Here is a 24839-nt window from a genome sequence, read left to right as displayed (position 1 = left end):
TCCCTGTTTGGCCTGTGTTGGTCCCAGGGCAGTGTCCCCCCCTCAGGACTCCTTGTGCCCTCGGCTTCCAGGCTGCTCCAGCTTGGCCAGAGCAACAGAGGAGCCTCCTGCGGCTGCGGGGCTGCGGGCCAGGGCTGGCCCTTCCTCCAGATCCCACCCTCCTCCTCCTCCTCCTCCTCCCTGCCTGCTGTGCACAGAACCAGCCCCTCAGAGCAGAGGTAGGACTTTTACCCTGGGCTGTCACCAGGGCTGGGTGACAAGGAGGGGTCCCAGAGGAAGGGAGGGGGCTCTGCCTGCTTTGCCTGGGGGCTGCTGGGCCTTGGGTCTGGGCCAGCCCCTCCCTAAGGGATCTTTGTCCTCGGGGTGCCTGGCATGGCCAGCTGGAGCAGAGGGGCTCATCCGGGGGTCTGCCCCAGCTGGAGGGGCTGAGCCCCCTGGGATGGGAGCCTTGGGGAGGATTGAAGGGCTGCCATGGGGTGGGAGCTTGGCAGGGTGAGCAGAGGGGTGTGATGGCTCTTTTGGAGGCAATGAGAGGTGTTTTGGCTGGGAGTTTGGGGTGTGCAGGCTGCTCTGGCTACACCAGGGCAAAAATCCTAAAATCCGCTTGGACGTGTTTTTGTCTGAACCAGATAATACCCACTGCAAACCCTTGAGGGCCCCCAAACTCATTTTGTGAGCTGCCTTTCCTCTTCCCCCATCTCCTGGGAGCCCACATCCCGTTTCCCGGGCATGTGAGAGCTGGCAGGGCCACACGTGTTTGTCCCCGCGGGTCACCGGCAGCGCTGCAGGCTGCAAAACCCGCGCAGGGCTGAGCAAACAGCGAGCAGCCGGGGCAATGTCCGAGCCCTGCCCCCTGCCCTCTGCATGACTGAGCACGGCGACCCGGGGACACCGGCACGGCCCCTCGGACGTCACCTGTGCCTCTGTGTGCCGCAGGCTCGGCGGCGGGCGAGGACAAGCGGGGACATCCCACGGGACAGCAGGTAACCCCAGCCTGGGGACAGGCCAGGCTGTGCACCTGGGGACACCGCGAGGGTGCAGGAGGGGCTGGCACAGCCTGTCCTGGGATCCTCCAGGGAGAGCTGCTGCATCCTAGACATGGGAGGGGACACTGGGGACAGCCCCGTCCTCATCGGGGAGTACCCTGGGGAGCAGCTGGTGACTCCACCGCCTCTCCCGGGCAGAACATCCCTTGTCAGGCCATGGCAGCCCAGCCAGTCGGGGGGCAGAAGCCCCAGAAGCCTTTCCACGTCGTTACACCCGTCCTGGAGAGCCTGTCCCTCTCCAAGGCCGTGGGAACCAAGGTCTTCATGAAGATGGAGAACGTCCAGCCCTCGGGATCCTTCAAGATCCGGGGCATCGGGCACCTGTGCCAGGATGTGAGTGAGGGCACGGGGTGTGCGGGGGGTGCTCCTGCCCTCGCGGGGGGCACAGTGGGGGCACACAGCCGTCCCCTCGCCTCTTTCTCTCCTTTCAGGCTGCCAGGAAGGGCTGCCAGCGCTTCGTCTGCTCCTCAGGTAACTCCACCCCGAGCCGGGGGATGCTCCTGAGCAATGTGGGGATGCGCGGGGGGGTCGAGCCGTGGCTGAGCCCCCTCCCTTTGGGCAGGAGGGAACGCGGGGCTGGCAGCAGCGTTCGCGGCCCGGGAGCTGGCCCTGCCCATCACCGTGGTGGTGCCCAGCAGCAGCGGCCCCACCCCCGTGCGCAAACTGCAGGAACTGGGGGCCACCGTCGAGGTCTACGGCAAGGTACCCCCAAAAATGGGGTCTGGGGGGGGGAGAGAGGGCTGAGCCTGACCTCAGCTGCTCATTGGTGCTTGGCAAACCCCATCCTGAAATGTCCCTTCCTGCATCCCCAGCATCACAGCAGGGCCACCCTGGGAGCCCTCACCCGTTCTGGTGTCCCCCAGCCCCGCAGGGACACGGGACCCACCCGGGGTTCTGAGGGCTCTGTGCAGCCCTGCTGAGCCCCCCCTTGCCCCCACCAGGTGTGGGATGATGCCAACAGCAGAGCCCAGGAGCTGGCTAAGACAGAGGGCTGGGTCATCATTCCCCCCTTCGACCACCCCTTGGTGTGGTGAGTGCTGCCAGGGCTCAGCTCCTGCCCCCTGTCCCTGTCCTCGGGATCCAGGGGAGCCCCCGGGCTGCATCCTCAGCTCCTGTCCCCTGTCCCCATCCCCGGGGAGCCCCCGGGCTGCATCCCCAGCTCCTCCCCCTGCAGGGAGGGCCACGCCAGCCTGGTCCGGGAGCTGAAGGACTCTCTGGAGGCCAAACCCGGGGCCATCGTGGTGGCGGTGGGTGGCGGGGGGCTGCTGGCCGGGGTGGTGGCCGGCCTGCAGCAGGTGGGCTGGCAGGATGTCCCCATCATCGCCGCCGAGACGCTGGGCGCTCACAGCTTCCACGAGGCGCTCAAAGCCGGCCGGCTCGTCACCCTGCCCGACATCACCAGGTGAGCAGCCGGGTGTGCAGGAGCTGGCAGGGCTCGCCGCGGTGTCCTCGCCCTGACCGCCTTGTCCCCTGCCGTCCCAGCGTGGCCACCTGCCTGGGAGCCAAGACGGTGGCGGCGCGGGCGCTGCAGTGTGCCCGGGAGTGCCAGGTGATCTCGCAGGTGGTGCAGGACGAGGAGGCCGTGCGGGCTGTGCAGCAGTTCCTGGGTGAGCGGGGTGACAGGGACAGCGCCGGGGTCAGGGTGACAGCGACACTGCCGGGGACAAGGGACTCTGGGGTCGGGGTGACAGGGACAGCGCTGGGGTCAGGGTGACAGCGACACTGCCGGGCTCTGGGGACTCTGGGGTCGGGGTGACAGGGACACTGCCAGGGTTGGGGTGACAGGGACAGCGCCGGGGTCAGGGTGACAGGAACACTGCCGGGCTCTGGGGACTCTGGGGTCGGGGTGACAGGGACACCACCGGACTCTGGGGACTCTGGGGTCGGGGTGACAGGGACACTGCCAGGGTCAGGGTGACAGGGACACTGCCGGATCCTGGCGGTGCCGGGGCCGGGGTGATAGGGACACCACCGGACACTGGAGTCAGGGTGACCGGGACACTGCCAGGGTCAGGGTGACAGGGACAAAGCCAGGCTCTGGGTTTGCTGGGGTCAGGGTGACAGGGACACCGCTTGACCCTGGGGGCACTGGGGTTGGGGTGACAGGGACACTGCCAGAGCCTGGGTCAGGGTGACAGGGACACCACCGGGCACTGGGGTCAGGCGTGATGGGGACACTGTTGGGGTCGGGGTGACGGGGACACCAGTGGGCTCTGGGGACTCTGGAGTCAGGGTGACAGGGACACCGTTGGGGTCAGGGTGACGGGGACACCGCCGGGGTCGGGTGACGGGGACACCACTGGGCTCTGGGGACTCTGGGGTCAGGGTGACAGGGACACCGCTGGACCCTGGAGTCAGGATGGCAGGGACACTGTTGGGATCAGGGTGACAGGGACACCGCCGGGGTCAGGGTGACGGGGACACCGCCGGGTGCTGGGGCCGCCGGGTGCCGTGCGAGCTGTCGCTCGGTGGGTGCCGCACGTCCCCTCTCTGTCCCCGCAGATGACGAGCGGGTGCTGGTGGAGCCGGCGTGCGGGGCCCCCCTGGCCGTGCTGTACTCGGGGCGGCTGCAGCGGCTGCAGAGCGAGGGGCGGCTGCCGAGCCCGCTGCGCTCCGTGCTGCTCGTGGTGTGCGGCGGCAGCAACATCCACACGGCCCAGCTGCGGGCCCTCCAGAGCCAGCTGGGGCTGCAGTGACACCGGGCACGGCTGTGGCAGAGCCCGCCCGGCAGCTCTGCTCGCTTTCCATCACAAAGAACCGGAATAAAGCCTGGGGATGGGGGGGCTCCCATCACGCAGCTTTTTGCAGCACACAGCGCCCATGCAGGGGTGGGGAAACTGAGGCACGGGGGTAGAAGTGCAGGCTCAGGGTGGTGCCTGTGCTAAGGGGGGACTGGGGCCCCCACACATTCCATTTTTCCCCTGGGACGTGCCAGGTATTCTCCTCTGCCCCTTCTCCTCCCTCCCCGTGCTCCTCCCAGGCTGCTCGAGCTGCATCTCCCCACCTCAATTAGCAAACGCTCCCTCTCTGACTAATTACTTTGCTACTGTCTTTATGCATTATTATTGTAATGATTATTAATTATTACAATCCTCTCCCGTTCCTGCCACGTTGGCTGTGGCCAGACGAGAACAGCGCTCTTGTTATGGTGATTAATCCACGGGAATCCCCGGCCGGGTTTAACGCCTGCGGGCTCCGAGGTGCTCTGACATGTGGAGGGGACATACCCCATCCTAGACCCCCTGAGACCCCTTTTTCGCCCCCATCCCACTCTTTTTTCCGTTCTCTCTTTCCCCCAGGCTTTCCTGCTCTCTCTGTAGCGCTGGGTTTGCTTTTAGCCCTTTGCTGTGGCGCCTCCTGGGGTTCTTTTTGTGTCCTCCCAACATTTCTCCCCTCTCCTTCCTCCCATTCCGGGTGATGCAGGGTTTTGCTCCTGCTGGCTCCCCCCAGCCCCTCGATTCCCTGCTGAGCCTCTGCCCTGTGGGTTGGACAGGGAGAGAAGCATTTTGCCAGCCCCAAACCCCTCTCATCCTTTGGAGCCGGAGGGTGTCAGCCCCAGGAGCAGCTCACCCACATCTCCCCACAAATCCTGACCTGAAGCCCCTCCCTGCCCTCAGCCCCTTGCCCTGTACCTCCCACCGCTCGGGCCACCTTCCCAGGTGCTCCGTGGAGGCCAAACCCCCATAAATCACAGCTCTGCCACTCCACCGTGAGCAATACCTTATGTAAAAAGGTGTTTCCAGGGAGCACCGAAGGCTGGAGAATCCTATTACGAGGCACACTATTAATTATAAGGAGTCAGCCCAACCTACTCTGGCTATTTTTTATCCCAGGTCCAAAACCTGATTACTTTCCACCTTCTGCAGACCTTCCCCTTTCCCAAAAAAAAAAAAAAAAAAGGCAAGAAGGTCAGGAAAAGAAAAACAAAACAAAACTGAATAGCTTTAAAAAGGAATTTACTCCCGTGATTCTGCTCGGGGTGGGGTCAGGGCAGCCAGGAGCTCCCCATGGTGATTCCTCAGCACAGAAGGGTCATTGCTGGGGGTGGCCCGGGCAGACTGGGGGCTTTGGGGTGACCCAGAGGGAGCTTTTCCCCTCCTTGCCTTCCCCTGGCCTTTGGGTGCCAGCTGGGGGCTGTGGATGTGCCTGGCAGGGATGTCGGGTGTAGGGCGGCTGGAACACCCCTGAGCTGTGGTCGCTCTGCAGCTGGAGACAGGCAGGAATCCTGGGTGCTGCTGCCTTCCTGGCACCTCCGGGGTGATGGGGAGCCCGGGCTGGGCTCCTGCACCCGGCTGGGAGCTGCAGAGCTCCTCTGTGCCAGGGGATTATTCCTTGGGATCTTCCCTGCTTTGATGGCTGCTCCTGCTGAGTCCCATCCTCCTGGGAGGTGGCAGCTTGGAGCATCATCCCCAACCCCTCCTGCAGCCTCTTCTGTCCAGGTATCACAGATGAGGTGTCTCAGCAGCCCTCAGCTCTGTGCCTTGAATTTTGAATTAATAATAATAATAATAATAATAATAATAATAATAATAATAATAATAATAATAATAATAATAATAATAGCAACCAGTGATTGACCATTTTTTACTCCCCAAAATGATGCTGTGAGTGGGTTATTTACCAACACATCACCCTGCCCTTATGAAAGTTCCCCATTGCCTGCTAACACTGACAGCCTGGGAGTGCTGGAGCAGCCAGCTGTGCTCCTGCCTCAGTTTCCCCGTTTGGGAAAAGGGGAGAAGGTGTTTTTCTTGGGGATGGGGGGTGAGGGAACCCCAGTGTCTGTGCTGGCCCCAGCTCCTGTCTGAGGGCTGACTCGGGGCTCAGTGTGGCTCCTTGGCCACCCTGTTATTAATGCCAGTAATGGTATGGGAAGGATAAATTCCAGCACTTGGCTGAACAGAGAAAATATGCAGAGCTGTGGCTGGCTTTCCATAAATCATCGCTGCTCCCTGCTACAACCGAGCCAGGACTTAAAATTCAGGTCAGGAGAGAGGGACTCTGGTAAGCCAGCAAGGGAAGGTAATTTATTCTGTTTATATCGTTTTACTGCAAGACAAGGAGCGGGGGGGACGGGGGGAGGATGTGGCGGGGGGGGTGAAAAACTCTGCCATGATTTTGCATTTTAAATATTAGTTCAGAGCTGCAGCCTGCCTGGGACTTTTTATGTTTATATCTCAAAGGATAGAAAGCAGGAGAGAAGGGGAGTGAGCTGGGGTGCTGCGGAGGAGACCCCGTCCAGGGAAAACGGGGCAAAATCTGCGGCTGGCACTGCTGAACCCCAGCTTGGGGTGTCCCCCGGGGCTGCTCTGCCAGCGGGGCTCAGGTGCCCCTGGGCTGCCCTGGGAGGGTCTTGGGTGCTCCCCAGGAGAAAGAAATTGTGCATTGTGCTGTCTGCTGTGGGCAAGGGGCTGAGCTGGGTAATGTGCCCCTTCCCAGTGCCAGGGACTGGGGGGAACTGGGGAGGGCTGGGGGCTGCAGCAGCAGCATCACCTTGTGCAGGTGCACATCTCTCACCCAGGGCAGAGGGACGGTGGGGGAGCCCGGCCAGCGTTCCTCACGGGCTTGTGTTAAAACAAATCAAAATAAAGTAAAATGAAAGGGACCAGGTGACCGAACAGTAGGTAACTAAAAGGTTTTTTATTCACATTGAACAACAAGAGCCATTCACACTAACAGCCTCCGCAAGAGGCAGCGGGGACAGGAAACCCACGACGCTTTCAGAAAACAACTTTTTTTTTTCTTTCCTTTTCCATTCTCCTTCCTTTTATTTCCCCCCCTCTCTCTATGCTCTCACCCCCCCCTCCCCGGTGCCATCCCCTCCCTGCCTTCAAAATAGAAAAAATTCGGAGCCTCCGATGACTAAAGTACAATAAATAATCAGTAAACACAAAAACATACTTTATTTGTTTCTCCTTTATACAAAATAAAGAAACTAGAAGCAAAAACTATAATACATCCTTAAATTGGCGGAGCCTCTGGGAATCGTTGGGGTGGGACTCGGCGTCGAGGCTCGGGTGAAATTTCTGCTGCCGTGGTTTGGGTTGGTTTAGTTCGGGGGTTTATTTTTATTGTTTGTTGGGGTTTTATTTTGTTGTTGTTGTTGTGTTTGTTTTTTTTTTTCCTGTTTCTGCCTCTTTCTGGCGTCTGTTCCACCACGTGGGAGCCCAATCTCAGCCAGTCACTGGGGCCTGGCCCCGCTCAGCCCCCTCCTCCCCACCGCCAAAATCCGGCTCCGAACCCACCTTCTCCTCGGGGGTCAAACGGGAACAATAAAAACGAGGCCAGGGAGGGGCCACGGGGGGGGGGTTATTCCTGCTATTCCCCATTCCCCCCCTTCCTGTGGCCGGGGATAATTAAAAAGGACGCTAATTAGCAGGGGGCAGCCCTGCCGCAGCCCCTCCCCCGGTGCGGGACCCGTGTCCAGGCGAGTTCAGCTTTGGTCCGAGAGGCGCTGGGCCCGACTCCGGCGGGGTCTGCAGGGCTGGGCACCCTTCACTGCCCCCCAAAAAGCGTCGGGGGGAAGGTGCCGGGAGGGGGGAGGTAGCGGGGTGGCCCCAAGCTCCCGGGGGCGCGGGGATGGGCAGGACGGGCGGAGATGCCGGGAATGCGTTCGGGGGGGCTCCAGCGGCCCCTGCTGCGGGGCGAGGAGGGGGACACGCGTGGGCTGGGGGGACCAGGGGGGGTTTTCTCCCCCCTGCACACACGCACACGCGTGCCCGGGCCGGGCCTACCACACCGCCGCCTCGCTGAGCTCCGGGTTGGGGTGCGAGAGAGCCCCGCTGTAGCCGCTATTGCTGGACATGGAGAAGGGCGGGCTGGGCCCCCCGCTGAAGACCTCCCCCGGAATGGGGTGCAGCGAGCCCGTCATGCCCGGCTCGGGGCTGGGGGTGTCGGGGTGCGAGATCATATCCGTGTACCTTTGGTTTTCTGAGGAGTGGTGTCCGCTTAGGGGGGGCTCCAAGGGTCCCAGGGGTGTGGAGCCGGGTCCTGAGTTCTGAAGGTAGCTGGAGTCGGCCGGGGACTGGGCTTGGGAGGGCGGCCCGTGGGGGAAAAAGTCATAGTTGCCTCCCGGCCCGTAGTAGTCACCTTGGTAATCTGTGGGGAGAGGGGAAAATGGATGGATTTGGTCTCCTGAAATCCCTCTGCGGCCCAACCCCTTGCTGTCCCCTCCGAAACGCTCTGCTGGCTCCCAAAGGGGGACCCCAAGGGCGGGTGGGATTTAAATCCAACCTGAGACGAATGAACCCATCCTAAGAGCTGCACTGCCCATCACCCTCTCTTTGCCCAGCCTGGAGTGAGGGAGGGCAGAGAATTCGGGCTGGGAGAGGTGAGGGGGCCGGGAAAATGGGCTCAGTTAAGTGCTTAATTAATGGGAGAAAAAAAAAAAAGGCATGCATATATATATGCATATGTATTTATATATGTGTATATAAAAGGGGAATGGGGAAAATATAGATATAAAAAGAACGGGCAAAAATGAATGTAAAACGGGAAAAATGTATATAATGGGAAAATATATATGTACATTGGAGAAATTATATATAGCAGGAAAAATACATTAAATATATATATATATAATGTGGAATTAATATATGTGTTTAAGCAGCTTGGAAGTGATCTAGGAACTAACTGCAGGGCAACAAGGGGTGCCTGGAAAGCCGCTGGTCAGATGGGAGGCTTTGAAAAGGCAGCTTCAGGGGGGGCAGTGCGGGGAGCAGGGGGAGAGGGGAGGCTCTGCGGGGCCGCCCCGCTGCGCCCATCCCGCCCCGCCGGGACAGCGGGGCCGGCCCGCACTGACCCTCCATATGCTGCGGGCCCGCGAGGTAATTGCAACAAATGCGGCCTGAAAGGGGGACAAAAGCCCCGCAGCTGGGGCTTTGTTCGCGGGAGAGGGGCCCCGCAATGCCGGGGGGTGCGTGGAGCCGGCTGCGCGTGTGCTGCGGGCGCGCGTGTGAAACGGGGACACCCGCGGGGAACGGGATGGGAGGAACAAAGGACACGAGGGCCACAGGGCAGGGACCGTCCCTCACCTCCGTAGTAGGTGTAGGGCGTGGAGCCGAGCATCTCGGACTCGTCGAGGCGGCCGCCGAGGGGCCGCATCCTGCGGGGGCTGCGGAAGAACGCGTGCCGGCGGGCGCCCAGCGCGCTCAGCTGCTTCATCCGCCGCTCCTTCGACCGACGGTTCTGGAACCACACCTGTGGCCGGGCTGCTGTCAGTGCCCGCCGCGGATGGGCGAGCAGGGACCCCTCTGGGTCACCGACATCCCATCCCTGGGGAAATCTTGCACCCACACGGGGTTTTCCAGTATCTGTTTGGTTTTTGGTTTTTTTTTTTTTTTTTTTTTTTTTACCAATCCCGACCCCCTTTCCTGCTGCTGCTCAAAAAGTACATGGGGACACCGCACCCCACAAATAACCAGGTTATTTAAAACCCTGCTCCTCCTTCCCGCAGCTGCACACCCTCAACCTCTCTGCCCCTGCAGATGGAAAATGCAGGAGGGGGAAATTTCCCCCATGGATAAGGGAAAGAAGGGAGGAAACGCGGGAAGGAAAAAAGGGGATCTGGATCATGGCAGGAGCGGGCAGAAAGCGGAGAGCAGGGGGATGAGCACCTGCGGCAGCAGGCAGGGATTCAGAACAGCCGGCGGTGAGGGTGGGAATAAAAGGGAAAGGGGAGATGTGGCCGCCTCTCCACGGGCATTGCTTCTCCGAAAGCTCACGCCTCAGCAGCCTGGTGGGGCGCCTGGATTATTGTCTCACTCCCCCAGGGATGGGGCAGCTCAGGGGGACGAGCACAGCGCGCTCCTGCGGGACTCTGCCAGGAGCCGGGAACCGCAGCTCCGCTACCGGCAAAGCCGGAGAGTCCTCCCCTATTAATGCCTCTATTAAAGCCCATTAATCCCTACATTTCCGCAGGGATTTTCTTCACGGGGGCAGCGCGGTGAGGAAGTGCCGGCTGCCTGCAGAGCGCGATGGATGCAAGGCTGGAGCATCCATCTCCCGGCACGCCGGGATCCTGCTCGGCCCCGCGCAAACCCTCGCGTGTTGGGAATGAAACGCCTCGTGTTTCATCCCTTCCCACGGCTGGGGGATCCCCGCTCACCCACGAGAGCGTGGGGGGGCCGCAGGGCTGGGCTTGAGGTGGCGCTGGAAGGGGACAAATGGGGTTGGCCCGTCCCCAGTGTCACAGCCTGGGACCCCCCCGTGCTCCCCCCCGGGACCCCCTGTGCCCCCCGGCGGTCTGTCTGTCCTACCTGGATCACTCTCATGTTGAGGCCGGTCTCCTGGGCCAGCTGCTCCCGGATGTGGCGGGTGGGTTTGGGGGTGGCGGCGAAGGCGGCTTTGAGGGTCTCCAGCTGCTTGGCTTTAATGGTGGTGCGGGGCCCCCTCCGCTTGGTGCCCGAGTTCTGCTCCTCGTTCTCGTTGTTCGTGGTTTCCTTGTCCGAGGAGGTCGAGTTGTCCGTTTCCTTGGTGTCGTCCTGCATGGGGTCCTGGAGATCCGGGGACAAACTCCTGTCTGTACATGAGGACACTGTAAAGGAGACCCAGAGAGGAAAGGGGGGGTGGATGACTTCGGGGAGACATTGACGCCCCTCTCCTCTGTCCCCCCGTCCCGCCTGCTTTCCCGGAGAGGGGTTGGGGGGTGCTGGAGAGCAGCAAGGGGTGCAGACGGCCTCTGCCCCCCTGGTTCCCCTAAAGCATCGCCCCCCAACAGCACGAGGAGCTCCGGGCACCGCTCCAGCCCTGTGGAGGGAGCTGGGCAGGGGGTGACCCCCGTACCCGCGCTGCCCCCCGCGCTCCCCCTCTATCCCCGTGCCGGGAAAAACGCAGCCGGTCCCTGTCGGGCTTTGGGGAGCCCCCCGGTCGCTGCCTCGAGCCTGGCTCACCCCCCCGCCCCCAGGCACCGTGTTCCCCCCGGGGACCCTGCAGCCAGCACCCCCCCAAGGCCAAGCTCTACTCGCCTCGCTCACAGCAGCGGCCCCACTGACTGGCGTGGCAGGATCCGGCCCCGGGTGCTGGACGGAGAGAGAGCCCACGGAAGGGAGTGAGCAGGGGCGCCCGGCATGGCTGGGACAGCAGGAGGGGGCCTGGCCCTGCTCTCCTGACGCAGAGACAGCTTCCAAGGAAGTCAAATGGGAGCTTTGCCTCTGGGTGAAAGGAGGCGAAGGATCAGGCCCGCGGCGCGGGGGGAGCGGCCGCACTCGCAGGGGGGCTCTGGGGAGTGAGGGGCTCCCGGGGCAGCCCTCGGGGGGATCGCGGCTCCCCCCGCCCCGCAGCCCCGCTGGATCAGCAGGAGCCGAGGCTGGAGCGGGGAGCTCGCCCCACGCGTGTGCGCGTCCCACGGGGGGTGTCACAGAGGCTTCCACCCGCTTCCAAGCCTTTCACCCCGCATCTCTCCCTCCCCCGACGGGCTGCGGGGTGCAGCGCTCATCCCACAGATCCGAACCGGGAGGTACCGGCAGCTCGGGGCTTGTGCCCGGCGCTCTCGGCGCTGCCCGTCCTGCCGGGGCCGGGGCCGGGGCCGGGGATTGCCGGGGGGTCGGGCTGACCCCTCACCCCACAAATCCAAAGCTCCTGCCCGGCCCGGAGGAACCGGCGGCGGGAACGGAGCGGTGGGCGGGCTGAGCCGCTCGTACCTGAGTTGAGGCTGCCTTCCTTCAAACTGGGAGAGTTCAAATAATCCTCTTTGCAAACAAATTTGTTTTCGTCGATGATATAGAGTTCCTCGCCCGTGGAGAGCTGCTTGTTGCAGACCATGCAGGTGAAACAGTTCAGGTGAAACACTTTATTCCGGGCTTTCCGGACGAGGTCGCTGGGAGAGATCCCTTGGGAGCAGCCGGCGCATTTGGTACCAAACCTCCTGGGAAGGGGAGAAAAGCGAGAGCTGGAGCCCCGGCCAGGCTGGGTTGCGGCGGGGGCTGTGTGTGTGCTCTGTACCGACCCCCCCGTCCTCAAGCACCCCGCGGGAGCCCCGCTTCTCCAGCACGTCCCCATGGAAGATCTGGGGGAGCAGGCGAACCGCAGCTGTGGGGCGAGGATGAGGAGAGCCTTCATCCCCGCCAGCCCTGGGGCCGGGCTGCGGGCACAGCGCGAGGCTGGGCTGTCCCCACGCGCGGGGGACACGCACCAACATCCTCGGCCGGGTTTGGCCCCCAAGGGACGCGCGGGAGGGGAGAGCGGCCGGGGGTCCCCCCGCACTCGGCGGGGCAGGATTTGGGTTCAGCCGGGAGGGGAACGCGGGGCTCCGGCCTGAAAATCCCCGAAAATGGGGCTGAGCACGGCCGGAGAGACGGAGAAAGGAGCGGCGGGAGCGGGGATCACAACAACGGCGGGAGGAGGGAGCTGCGCTCCCCAAAGCGTCCCATGGTCCCAAATCCCCCATCCACTCCCCAGCCCGTCCTGCTCTCCCGAAAGAGAATTTTTTCAGGTCGGGCAGAGTGCTTTGTAAATCTCTGGTTTTCCTTTCCTTCCCAGAGCGGGTCTGGATTTAGGTGTGTTTTTGTTGTTTGTTTTTTTTTTTGGTTTTGTGTTTTTTGTTTTTTGTTTTTTTTTTTTTTCAGGAGATTTTTTAAAAATTAAAAACAAAGAAAAAAAAAATCCAGGGAATCCGAATCGACTGGGAAAAGTCTCCCAAGGGGAAAAAAAAAAAAAAAGGAAATAAAAAGAGACAAAACCAAACAACCAAAACCTGCCACAAACCCCACAAAACAAAACCCAAATCCCCACCAAAAAAAAAAAAAAAAAAAGAAGCAACAAGAACAAAACATAAAACCCACGGCAAAATAAAACAACAACAAAAAAAATTCCAACAAAGCCCCCCAAACCAACTGAACAAACAAAAAAGAAAACGATACAAAGAAAATGAAAAAAAAAACAAACAAAAAATAAAATCAACCCCCAAAATAAACAAAAAACCCTCACAGAAACAAAAAATCTGCCTGCAGAACAGGGAGCAGGGGCTGTCCCCGAGGTCCCCGGGGGCTGCCAGGCCCTGGGGTGCCCACGCAGGGTCCCCCTTTTCCCCCTCGGGCCGCGGCAGCAGCGGTGCCCGTGTCGCTGCTGGCCGTGACGTTGATGTAGTGCCAGCATTAGGAGCCATAAGTCACGGCCCCCCCTTGCCATACCGGCCCCTAATTCCCTCCCGGCCCTTATCGCGCTCATTAGGGGCGTTTAAGGTGCGGGGCCCCGGGGGGGGGGCGGGTTTGGGCACCGTTTCCAGCGGGGCCTGCGGTGCCGGGGGGGAGCCGGGGCTGCCAGGCCGGTGCTCGGTGTCACCGGGGCCCGGAGCCGCGGGACGGGCGGTGGCAGCGGCGGAGCGGGGCCGGGGCTGGCGGGGGAAGGTGCGGGGAGATGGGGAGGGGGCACAGCCGCGCCGCCCCCAGCCCGGGCTGCAGCAGCGGCCGCCGGGTCCCCCCGGGGCTCCCCCGGGCCGGGGCTGCTTCCGACGGAGCAGGGAGGGACCGGAGGGGACCCACTGAGCTCCCCAAAACTCCGGGGGAAACCCCAGGGAGGCCGAGCGCGGTGAAGAGCTCCGCTCCCTCCGCTCCCTCCGCTCCCTCCGCTCCCCGCTGGGGTGGGGGTGAGGACTCACCTGAAAAAGTCATTTTTGCAGTAGAGTTTCCCTTCCCTGGAGAAGCATTTCTCGGTGAGGTTGCACTTGCACTCGCAGCACTGGACGCATTTGATGTGCCATGCCCTGTCCAAGACGTTCAGTAGGAAGCGGTCCAAAATCGGCCTCTCGCAGCCCGCACAATGCACCATCATAACCTCCGCCGGGGGATGGAGACGCTCAAAAGGAGAAGCCAGCCCCGCGCCGGCACACGGCGGCGGCAAAAAAAGAAAAAAAACCCCAAAACCAAACAAAACCAAACAAAAAAATCCCCCCAAGACAAACAAACAAGCAAACAAACAAAAAAGCGGGGGAAAAGAATGGAAAGATAAAATAAAATAGAAAAAAAAAAGGAAGGAAAAAAAAGAAAATCAAATGAAAGGAAATGAAAAGAAATCAAATAAATTAAAACGGAATAAAATAAAGGAGAATAAAAATAAAATAAAAATAAAAAACCCAAAGGAAAATAAAACCCGAACGAAGCAAAACAAAAATTAACAAAATATAGAAGCAGGAACAACAAAAAATTCAGGGGAGGGCAGCGGGGCGGCTGTCAAGTTCTTCCCCCTCTTCTCTCCGGAGCCTCGACGACGGCAGGGAAAAAACGATGCCCCCCCCAAGAATAATCCAAACCACCCCCGAGAAATAATAACAACAATAATACTAAAGAGCCCCCGAAATCGGCCTCCTCCGGTGCGTGCGGAGCGGCCCGGGAGGCGGCGGAGCGGCGGCCGCGCTGCTGGCGGGGTCTGCGGCAGCGGGCGCGGCGGGAGGGGTGCATGAACCCCCCCCTGCAGCCGGCAGCCCCGGTGCCTCGCTGTGCTCCGCCGCCGCCGCGCCGCCACTCTCATGCTGTCCCCATCGCCAGCTTTGTCCCCCGCCTTAGTAATTCGCGCATCCTTATTCAGATTTGGTGACGCCGAGGGCAGCGTCACCCGGGATGCGGCCAATGGTTGGGGGGTAACCATGGCAACCTCTTAATTTATAGCATATCTAAATTGGCTCCAGCCTTGTGCTTGGCACAGAGGGAAAAAAACAACGCGCCTCTATTGTTGAGGGTGGCTTGTACCTGGGCCGCGAAGTGAGTACGCACCTGGCTGGGGGGCCGGGGGGGCAAGGCCGAAAATCCGCTGGCCCGCCGTTTTTTCCTTTCATTTTTATTTTCGTTTGCATTCATTTCTGTTGAAGGGATGCTCGGGGAGGAGTTGCGGGGTCCCGAGTTGCTCGGGGGCAAGAGCATCGCCTGGTTTTGGGGGGTTTATTTTGTTTTGCGCAAGGGGAAGAGAGGCTTTTGTCTGGAAGAGCAACAAGTGGGAAAAAGAAGGGGAGGGGGATTGATTTGGGAGGGGGGAGGGGGCGGTGGGGATGGGGAGGAGGCCGGGGGCTCCTTCCCGCAGCGGAGCGGGATGCAAAGTTCCCCCGGAGGTACGCGGCCCCCCCGAATCCCCGCGCTTTGTCCCCCGGGCCCTTCCCCGCTGCCCGCGGCAGGAGCGGGGCCGGCCCGGCCCGGGGGGCGGCGGCCGCGCCCCCTCCCACACTGAGATTTCTCTTTAATTCCAGGTGCGGCGGAGCCGAGACCCCGCGGGAGGGAAGGGGCAGCGCCGGCCCCGGCCTGGGCTCGGGGGTTTGGGGAGGAAGATCCAGCCTGGGGCCGGGGCAGCTCTGCCTCCGTTCCCCGCGGCTTTCGGGAGGGGACGAGGCAGCGCTGGGGTCCGGCCGTGCGGGGAGGAGGAGGAGGAGGAGGAGGAAAACGGCGGGGCAGGTGAAGGCCGAATATTCCTTCCCATTCCCCGTCGTTTTCCATAACCAAAATCCCTGTATTTTTATATTAAAAATATATACTTAAAAAAATATATATTTTCCACCGCTCCGGCCCGAAATAACCCGTGGCTGTGGAGCCTCCTGGCGCTGGGAAATGCTCCTGGTAATGGCAAAAAAACCCCCAAACAACAAAAAAACCCCAGAAAAGCCCCATGTCAAAATCCTAACAAATCCTCCATCGGCGGGAAGTGGAGCAGGTTTTGTGTGTAGGGATGTTTATGGAAAGAGGGAGATCGAAATGAGAAAGTAAACAGAGAGAAGAGATTCAGGGAGGAAAAATAAAAGAGAAGGAAAAGGGAAATAAAAAGAGGAAAAGCACAGGAGGAAAAAGGAGAAATGTATGCAGGAAAAAAAAAAAGAGAGAGAAAGGGAAAGGAAAAGAAAGAGAATGAGGAAAAATAAATTAACGGAAACGAAAAAGGAGCTAAGGAGAGACAGAGGAAAACCACAGAAAAACGAAGAAAAAAAGAGAAAGGCAAAGAAGCAAAGAAAGAATAAATAAATGAACGAAAGAAAAATTGCACAGAAATAAAGAAGGCAAGGAAGAAGATGGGGGAAAAATGAAGGAAAAAGAAGGGAAAAGGAAAAATAAACGGAGGAAAGAAATAAAAATACAGAAAGAACGGCTAGAATAGAAAAGAATGGAAACCAAAAGGGAAGGGCGAAGGAAAAGCGCCAGAGAGAGGGAACAAGGAAGAGGAGCAGGAAGAAAAGAAAACAAAGACAGAAGGAAAAAAAGCCACGGAAGAGAGAAGAAAGGAAATGAAAACTGCAGCGAGTTTAAAAGGGGAGAAACGGGCAAGAAATCGAAGGCACGGGAAGGAGGAGGGACCGGAGACGGGGCCGATCGCGGCCGCTCTCTGCCCAAGTTTGCGGCATTCCCTGGGCGCTCCTGGGGAATTTGGGATGTGCGGGGATGTGCGGGATGTATGGGATGTATGGGACGTATGGGATGTATGGGATGTATGGGACGTATGGGATGTATGGGATGTATGGGATGTGCGGGGATGTGCAGGATTTATGGGATGTGTGGGATGTATGGGATATATGGGATGTGCGGGGATGTGCAGGATGTATGGGATGTGTGGGATGTATGGGATGTGCGGGATGTGTGGGATGTATGGGATGTGCGGGGATGTGCGGGGATGTGCGGGATGTATGGGATGTATGGGATGTATGGGATGTATGGGATGTAGGGATGTGTGGGATGTATGGGATGTATGGGATGTGCGGGGATGTATGGGATGTATGGGATGTGCGGGATGTGCGGGGATGTGCGGGGATGTATGGGATGTGCGGGATGTATGGGATGTATGGGATGTATGGGATGTATATGATGTATGGGATGTGCGGGATGTATGGGATGTATGGGATGTGCGGGGATGTATGGGATGTATGGGATGTGCGGGATGTATGGGATGTATGGGATGTATGGGATGTATATGATGTATGGGATGTGCGGGATGTATGGGATGTATGGGATGTATGGCATGTGCGGGATGTATGGGATGTATGGGATGTGCGGGGATGTATGGGATGTATGGGGTGTACGGGGATGTGCGGGCCCCGCTGCCAGCGCAGCCTCCACGGCTTTCGGGGCAGGATCCAGCACGGGAGCGGGGTCGGGGCATCGGGAGCAGCGGGCAGGCCCCGCTCCGGGCACGGCCGGGGTGTCGAGGGGCTGGAGAGCCGCGGGCACACGCGTGTCCGGGCAGGGCTGTGCCCTCCCTCGGCACCGGGCTGAGGCACCGCGGGCTGCCCGGGGCCGCGCCGCCGAGAGCGGGAGTGCGGCTGTACCCTATGGATAAACCTATGGATAATCTGGGCTGTATGGATTGGCCCTGCTGGGTGCGGGAGCGGCACCCGCGCTGTTGGTTTTGCCCACGCACACCCCCGTGGGTTCCCTCCCCGCCACCCTCTGTCCCCTCCACCCAGCCGGGACCCCCAGCCGGGGACCCCCAGCCCGTCCCCTGCTCCCCGCGGCCGCCCCCGGTTCCTTTTTCGTTTGAAAGTCGAGGAATAAATAAATCCAAGGGGAAAGGGAGGAGGGGAAAAGCCACCCCGAGCCCCAAGAAACTCCCCCCGGCCACATTCCCCCACGGGAACAGATGGTAATTCAGGGCCCGTAAGACCGCCTATATGTAACTAATAAACCTTTTGTGCTTTAACAGGGTAATGCGTGGAGAAGCAGCGTCGCTTATACAAGATGTTGATGGAATTTACTATATTATTAAAGGAAAAAAAAAAATCCCCTTTCAAGAATAAAGTGTATCAACTTACAACACAACAGACGGCAGAGGGATAAGTGAAACAGACAAAAGACAAACAAGATAATAATCTGTTTCCAATCAGTTAAGCCCTGTAGAATTTGTAATACGCGGTTTGCATATTCCCCCTGTGTTTTGTAATTAATTATCTATCTGTTCGGATGCTCCGCCGCCGACTCCGTAGATATTCCCAACTATTTTTGGGGTTGTAGGCGGCGATCTCGCCGGGCACGGAGCGCGGAGCGGGGCCGGGCTCCGCGGCTCCGGCCGGCCCGAGGATGCCGAGCCCGGGCGCGGTGGGAGGCGGCGGCTCCGCGGCCTCCGCGCTCCTCCGCGGGGCCGCTCCCCCCGCGCTCCCCTCCTTTCCCCTGGTAAGAGGGGGGACGGGGCAGGTTTTAACATTAAACAAACCCAGCAAGCATCTCCTCGCCGGGCCATAGGCGTTTCTGAGTGACTGCGTTACAAATTGTAAATTTAAATAGCTCACAGGATTCATTACCTCCCGCGTCTGATTTCACCCAGCCGTGAAAAATTGTCCTGGTGTACCACTGAGAAAGGGTTTGCTGCAAAGAGCCACAGTCTAATCACCAGCTTTCTCTCGCCAACAAAAGTGTAATTATTTTGTTTTGGGTGTAAATATAACCCACGGTACAAAAAAAAAAAAAAAAAAGAAAAAAAAAGAAAAAAAAAAGATAAACCTCCAGCAGCGTCTGAATGCATTACAGGGCTGTTTAAAAAGATCCGTCCTAAATTAATACCAAGGTTAAAAGGGGAAGGCAGCTGGGACATGGAAATTTCCGTATTATTGGGGCGGGGGGGGACACGAGGCGAGTGTGAGTGTGAGTGTGAGTGTGAGTGCGGGCGTGCACAGCGCGGTGAACAATGCGGCCCCCCCGGCCCGCACAAAGCCCCACGCAGCCCCCACGCCTCCAGCCGGGCCCCCCCACCCGCGGCTGCTTCTCCCCCCCGTCCTCAGCCCAAAAAGGGGCCCGGGGAAGGTGCCGGGCACAGGGGGTGCCCCAGCTCCTCGCTGCCCTCGGTGCTGCTGGAACGGCCGCGGGGGTGTGAGAAAGAAAACAAACAAACCAAGCGCTCCAGCCGCACCGCGGATAAATACAAACGAACAACCGGGGGGGTTTTAATTCGGGTTTTTTACCCTTTTTACTTCGTTTTAACGAATTTTTGTTTCCTTCCCTCCGAGCTCCGGCACGGGGTTTCGGTGGGAGAAAAGGCACAAAACGAGCGGCGGTGCCGGCGGCAGGGAGAACAGGGAGAAACCCCGGCAGAGGCGGAGCGGCCGCGGGACCGCGCTCGGTTGAGGCCGTTTAACGGGAAAAAAGCGAAACAAAACCACACCAACAATTAAAAAAAAAAATAGAAAATAAATAAATTCCAAACCAAAGTGAAGACACAAATATCTGGAGCGGGGGCAGAGAAGCGGCTGGTGGAGCTCGGAGAGCCGTCGGTGCGGGCTCGGAGCGCAGCGCGGTCCCCGGAGCGCCCCGAGACCCGCGGGACCCCGGCCGGGGCTGCTGCTCCCGGCTCTGGGGGCAGCCAGGACCGAGCCAGGTGCTGTTTTGCCCTGCTCCCCTCGACCTTTCTACATCCCCCATCCTTCTCCACAGCCATTTTAACCAGTCCTTTTTTTTTTCCCCGCGGGTTGCGGTAATTGGCGAAGCTTTAATTGCACCCCCAGCCCCTCCTGGCTGCAGCACGATGCCGGGACCCCCATTCCCACCGCCCCGACGCTTCCCCGGGGCTAAGCCGGCCCTGGCTGGGGTCCCGCTCTGCGCGGAGCCGCGGGTGGGCACAGCCCGGCCGTGAGCAGCCTGCGCTGACAGAAACGAGCCGGAGACGGGCAAACGCACACCTTGGGAAACTTAGTGACTTGAGGGGCATGCGGCAAAGAACTCGCTCCAAATTTCCTCGGGTGATCCCCGGCCCGCTCCAACCTCCCGTCGATGCGACCGCCCCCCCGGAGGGGCTGCTCGAGCCGTTCCCAGCCGCTCCCCCCGCCGCCTCCCCGCTAATGAGCGTGTGTGTTGACACGGCGAGGCGATGCCCCCGTTTGCTTTTGTTTGGGAGGTGTGAAAGAGGGAATCTGCATGAGAAAAGCCGGCGGCAACCGCGGAGCTCCGCGCAGCAGCGGCGGGACGGAGCGAGCCCGGTGCGTGGGGAGCCCGCCCTGGGAGCGGGGGGGTTCGGGGGGCACACGGGGAAGGGAAGGGAAGGGAAGGGCAGGGACGGAGCCCCGGTGCTCCCGTCGGGGGTCGTGGCTGAGCAGGGCACTGGCGGGGGTCTCACCCCGCACACGGGACCCCCAAAGCTGTCGGGGCGTGCGGTGACCCCCTGAGGCTGCGCCCCTCGGGGTCCTCCTCCCTCCCCTGGGGTTGTTTGGGCAACGGGAGGGGAAGAGCTGGGGCCGCACCTGCGGGCGGGATGGGGGGCGCGACACGGGGGACACAGCGGGGGCACACCGGGGACAAACAGGGGGACACAGGGGGGGCACACCGGGGGACAGACGCCACGCAGAGCGAAGGATGCCGGCAAAGGAGGGGGAGCAGCTCCGCGGGAGGGGCTCGGGGCGCTCTGCAGGGGGAAAGCGGAGCAGGGATGCCGCTCCTTGCCTTGCACGTCCCAAGTGGCAGAGGAGCCCCGCGGCAGGACGGAGGTGGCAGCGATGCTTTCAGCAGGGCTGAGCCCCGGCATGGGGAGCCCTGCTGGGACCGCGGTCCCGCCGCGTCCCGCTCGGTGTCCCCGGTGTCCCCGGGAGCTCTCCAGGGTGCTGAACCTCGCCGGGCCCGGCCCTGGCCCTCGCCTCGTCCCGCGGGCACCGGGCACGGCTGCCCCGCACCCTGCCCCATTCCCCATCGCCTTCGTGCTCTCCACCTCGATCTTCCCGTCTTTGCTTTTCTTTTTTTCCCCCCTTGGTTGGTTTTCCTTTTTTCTTCTTTATTTTCTCCCCGTTTTCTTTATTTTTCCTGGTTTTCTGTATTTCTCTGTTTTTCTGTGGTTTTCCCTGTTTTTCTCTTTTATTTCTTTTTTTTTTGTTGTTGTTATTTTTCTTTTCCCACCTATTTCTCTCACATTTTCCCTGTGTTTTTCTCATTTTATTTTTCCTGTTTCCTTTTGTTCTTCCCGCCGTTTTCCCTCAATTTCTTTTTGTTTTTATTTGCCTCCTTTCCTTTTTCTTCCCTCAATTCTTTCTCTTTTCCTCTCTCGATTCTTCCTCCCTTTCTCTCCCCTCCTTTCTCTCTTCCCACACCCTCTGCTGCTCTATTTTTCGTTTTCCCCTCTCATTTCACACACATTCCCTTCCGATCTCTCTGCCACTCTCTGTTTTTCTCTCACTCCCCGTTTCCCTTCTCCCACAGAAAGACTGGAAATTTGGGGAACACCTCCATAGAATTATCAGACACCCACCGGACCCCCGCGATGCCCCCCACTCCTTCATCCCGAGGGGAGGGGGCTGCGCTGCCCAGGACCCCAGGATCCGTTGGGACAGGCGGGATCTCAGCGCGGGTTTTGTTTTTTTGTTTTCACTTTAAAAACGATGAAAAACGACCCCAAAACGCCGAGTGCCAGCGCAGGGTGGGGGGGAGCTCACGGCGAGAACGAAGCCGCGAGTGTCACGGAGAGGCGACGCTCGGGCATTTGTGCGAACGCTCCTGTCCTTGCACGCTCGCCCGCCCGAAGCACAGCGAGCAGGGGCCGCCTGCGGGGTGTCCCCCCCTGGGCTGGGGCTGGGGGTGTCCCCCTGGCCGCCCGCAGAGCTTTTTGTCCTCCTCAGCCTCTCCCGCATCTCCCCTCCCTTCCCCGCCCGCCCCGTACATCCCCGCATTCCTCCGCGCGTGTGCGCGGCCCCTGCTCACACTCGCAGCCCAAATCCTCTCTCCCCATCCCTGTTACACACCAAAACAAGCCTTGCACACGCACGTTCCCCCCGCAGCACCCATGGCCGTGGCCCTGCCTTCTGTGACGTCCCCAGCTCCGGGGAGCCGCACCATCCCTGTGCCCCATGGTTTATGTCGGGGATGAGCTTTGTGTCTCTCCGTGCAGGCCAGGGGACAGAGCCCTCTCTGGGGGTGTCCTGGCCCCGGGGATGGGGCTCGGAGTTCGGCCTAGGTGGCTCCAGCAGCGCTTTCACGGCGCGGGGGATGCCTGGTGTTGGGCAGGGATGGGATAATTCCTCCATGGCCTCAGGGAACGGGAAAGCGGCCCGGGACCTCTCTAACCTCATCAGCTGCCTGATGTGCAGCCGTGCTGGGTGTGCTCGGACTGTCACTGTCACCTGGGCGCAGGGCCACGCTGCTTTCTCCCTCCTGCATCCCCCTCTCCTCCAGCCCTGCTCCCATCTCCTGGCAAGTCCTCGCTGGAAATGCACCCCTGCCTCCCTTAATCGCAATCAGGACCACAAAAACGGCTCCACCCGCTCTGATTCAGGGGGTATCCCGATGATATCTGGGTATCCTGGGCTTCCCAGGGTGTCTGGAAGACAGAGGATCCAGAAGCAGGGTAATCTGTGGGGCTGTGCAGGGTTTAGAGGGGATCAGAGTCTCTGGGGACATGGGAAGCTGTTGGTTTCTTCCATTTTTTTTTTCTTTTAATATTTCTGATAGGTTTTTTTTTAATTATTAAATTATTTTTTAATAGCAAGAAGAAAAACAACCATCAGGAGAAGAACACAGGTTTAGCTTCTCCATTGGAAGTAACTCCTCACAAAGGGAGACAGGGATGGCCAAGGATCAGCCCAGCCTGGGTGAGTCCCGAGGCAGGGGCAGCCTTAACCCTTGCAGTGCCTGCGTGATGACAAAATCCCCTTGTTCCAAGCACTGGGAAGCATTGGACAATTGAATAATGAGCATTAAACAGTTGAGGACTTGCTGGGTGCAGTGCTGCTCTCCTGAATTCCCATAAAGAAATGGGCAGCTTCCCATGAGGGCTCATATCAGCACAACAGGGGAGTTTGGCAGGGATTTTAGGCCAGGCTGATGCTAATTATGAGAGGACGAGGTGTCTGTGTGTATTCATGTGGATGTGAAGGTGTTCCACACAGGCTCTAAACCCCCACAAAGCACCCAAAGCTTCCCCTGACACCCCAGAGTGCTCCTCTCCACTTGGTGGGTGTGCAGGGAGTGGGGCTGGAGGGGGGAGCCTGCTCCTCCCGAGCCCCCAGGACCCCAAAGCACAGCCAAAGAGGCCATTGTCCCTTTGCCTTGGAAGCTGAGGGGGGTTAAACCAGGCTCAGGTCTCTGGCTCACAAATTCTTTGTCCAACTTCTCCAGACTTCAGCAGGACAGAGCTGGGAGCAGCCCCCAGCCCTGGCTCTGAGTTTCTCTGTGTTGGTGCATGAGGGAGAGGCTGCACGTCTGAGCTCCTTGGGCACAGCTCCTCCAGCTCCTCTCTTTGTTCCCCCTCACATCCCCATCCAAACCCTCTGCAAGCCTCTGGCTGCCTGCAAACCTCAGGCACCAATCCTGCTACAATTCCTTTATAATTCTCTTTTTTTTTTTTTTTTTTTTTTTTTCCCCTACAGAAACACAAGGGACAAACACAATAATTTCCAAGAAGCAAAAGCTTCCCTCTGGAGAAGCCAAGAGGGACCTGCAGCAGTGTCCTGGTACAGTGTGGCAGTGACACTGATTCCATCTGACACCTGGGTGTCTCCAAAGCCATCACATTGTGTGCTGCAAATGTATATTATTAACATTAGTATGCATTGGCACAATATGGATCCATTATTCCAAATGCTTATGAGAACTAGGTGCTGCCTAGGAGCAGCTGCTGCTTTTTAAGCCTCAGAGCATCAATAGATTCATAGATTTTAGGGCCAGAAGGGACCCCAGCGAGCCTGGAGTCTGACCTCCCACCGAGTGGGAGCTGGGGGTGATTTTTGCATCCTGCCCCACAACTTGTGGGCTGCCAGATGAGGAGGGGTTGATGTCTCCCTCTGGAAATTTGTTCCCTTGTTTTATCACTTTCCTCGTTAATCCTAAAAGAGCAGATTTTCATTTCAAAGCTCAGCTTGTGTAGGTCCAGCTTTCCACCTCTTGGATTTGCCTCCTCTGTGTAAGAAAACCCATTTTCCCTCTTTTGTTGGAGTAGCAGCAATGTTGGAGAAAAGAAAAACAAAATCGATGTCCTGGAATGTCGGCTGGAAAAAGGATTGGTACTTCTTAAGGGTGGAAATGGTACCTGGCAAGTGTTCAAATCTTGGGTGATTCCCTGACTGTAAGCACTTCAGCTTTAGTCTTTGTTTAAAAAAAAATAAATCTGCATTTTGTAGAGAGGGGTGATGCTGGAGGACTTTGGGTTTATAGTGCTTCCAGAAAATGAAAGAAAAGAGAGAATGAAAATCCACTAAATCAACGAAATAAAAGGAGCTGAAAGTCCTATATTATGGTCACAACAATTCCTCACACAAACACCTCCTGGGTGACAGCTGAAGATGGGTAATTATCATTCAAACCACCTCTGATCCCCAAATCCCTGGCAAAACCTCGCTGAAGAGTGAGCCAGGATCAGATGCTGAGTTTGCCTTCCTGCAGGGGTTTGTTCCTTCTGCTTTCCCCTCTGCCCCTCGTTTTGGGGACAGCAAAATACTCAGTCCCCCATTGTCTCCCATCAGATTGGTGGCTTCAAGTGGGGTGACAGCCCCAAAACACAGCAGGTCCCCAGTTTTTCTGGAAACCACCAGGTGTGAGCCTCTAGCCAACCTCACACTCAAATTTCAAAGCAGGAACCAGTTGAAAGTGGATATTTTCCAGGAACATCACCCTGTGCCTACTGCTGAACACGTGGGAAAGGAATGATCAGTTGATGGGCACGGTTGGAAGGCGTTATCCAAAGGAAAAATAGGAATAATTTGGTGCCTTCAGTTTGTGCCTCATGAGAAGGGAGTCACTGAGAGCCATGGGAGAGGAGACAACCCCAGCACTGGGGTATCAGAAATCCAGAGCAGGGATACAGGGATGGGACAACTTCCCTGGGGTGGGACAGCACTGGGGGAGGCCTCAGGGGCTGGGATGGGGCTGAGCAGGGCCTGGTGGCCACGAGGGATCTGCCCTGTGGTAATTCCCAGCTCCCTCCCCA

At 59.0% G+C, this 24839-nt stretch overlaps 2 protein-coding genes and 1 long non-coding RNA gene across 7 annotated transcripts; 2 read left to right on the top strand and 1 right to left on the bottom strand.

The window, feature by feature from the left end:
- Positions 1-100: 100 nt before the first annotated feature.
- Positions 101-3836, top strand: SDSL (serine dehydratase like). 3 transcript variants are annotated; one of them, XM_077187870.1, is made up of 9 exons: positions 101-218; positions 807-983; positions 1185-1379; positions 1478-1517; positions 1609-1748; positions 1988-2076; positions 2221-2448; positions 2529-2653; positions 3549-3836. In XM_077187870.1, the coding sequence occupies exons 3-9, from the start codon at positions 1203-1205 to the stop codon at positions 3740-3742; spliced, it is 993 nt and encodes a 330-aa protein (XP_077043985.1). In that variant the 5' UTR covers positions 101-218; positions 807-983; positions 1185-1202; the 3' UTR covers positions 3743-3836. The 3 variants fall into 3 exon arrangements, with proteins under 3 accessions (XP_077043985.1, XP_054501688.2, XP_077043984.1); XM_054645713.2 differs by having other exon boundaries at positions 116-218; positions 937-983; XM_077187869.1 differs by having other exon boundaries at positions 118-218; positions 630-983.
- Positions 3837-6925: 3089 nt separating this feature from the next.
- Positions 6926-14517, bottom strand: LHX5 (LIM homeobox 5). Of its 3 annotated transcripts, none has more exons than XM_077187868.1 (6): positions 13642-14517; positions 11687-11910; positions 11012-11197; positions 10304-10581; positions 9080-9245; positions 6926-8144 (listed from the first exon to the last, which is right to left on the bottom strand). In XM_077187868.1, exons 1-6 carry the CDS (start codon positions 13812-13814, stop codon positions 7777-7779), a joined length of 1395 nt encoding a protein of 464 aa, XP_077043983.1. In that variant the 5' UTR covers positions 13815-14517; the 3' UTR covers positions 6926-7776. The 3 variants fall into 3 exon arrangements, with proteins under 3 accessions (XP_077043983.1, XP_054501686.2, XP_054501687.1); XM_054645711.2 differs by having other exon boundaries at positions 11012-11065; XM_054645712.2 differs by lacking the exon at positions 11012-11197.
- Positions 14518-19846: 5329 nt separating this feature from the next.
- On the top strand, positions 19847-24139 carry LOC143695460 (uncharacterized). Its single transcript, XR_013184666.1, has 3 exons — positions 19847-19914; positions 22401-22506; positions 23284-24139. It is a non-coding gene; the product is annotated as an uncharacterized LOC143695460 (long non-coding RNA).
- Positions 24140-24839: the final 700 nt, after the last annotated feature.

The sequence above is a fragment of the Agelaius phoeniceus genome, chromosome 18 (assembly GCF_051311805.1).
Source record: "Agelaius phoeniceus isolate bAgePho1 chromosome 18, bAgePho1.hap1, whole genome shotgun sequence".
NCBI classification, from domain to species: Eukaryota; Metazoa; Chordata; class Aves; order Passeriformes; family Icteridae; genus Agelaius; species Agelaius phoeniceus.
This window is presented reverse-complemented; position numbering and strand designations above follow the sequence as displayed.

Excerpts from the sequence above, each read along its gene's own strand:
- SDSL (XM_077187870.1), top strand. The coding sequence starts at position 1,203 with ATGGCAGCCCAGCCAGTCGGGGGGCAGAAGCCCCAGAAGCCTTTCCAC. Across the intron at positions 1,518-1,608 it reads GCGCTTCGTCTGCTCCTCAG|GAGGGAACGCGGGGCTGGCA; the intron begins GTAACTCCACCC and ends CCCTTTGGGCAG. Across the intron at positions 1,749-1,987 it reads CCGTCGAGGTCTACGGCAAG|GTGTGGGATGATGCCAACAG; the intron begins GTACCCCCAAAA and ends TGCCCCCACCAG.
- LHX5 (XM_077187868.1), bottom strand. The coding sequence starts at position 13,814 with ATGATGGTGCATTGTGCGGGCTGCGAGAGGCCGATTTTGGACCGCTTC. Across the intron at positions 9,246-10,303 it reads TCAACATGAGAGTGATCCAG|GTGTGGTTCCAGAACCGTCG; the intron begins GTAGGACAGACA and ends GCCCGGCCACAG. Across the intron at positions 8,145-9,079 it reads GCCCTACACCTACTACGGAG|ATTACCAAGGTGACTACTAC; the intron begins GTGAGGGACGGT and ends CTCTCCCCACAG.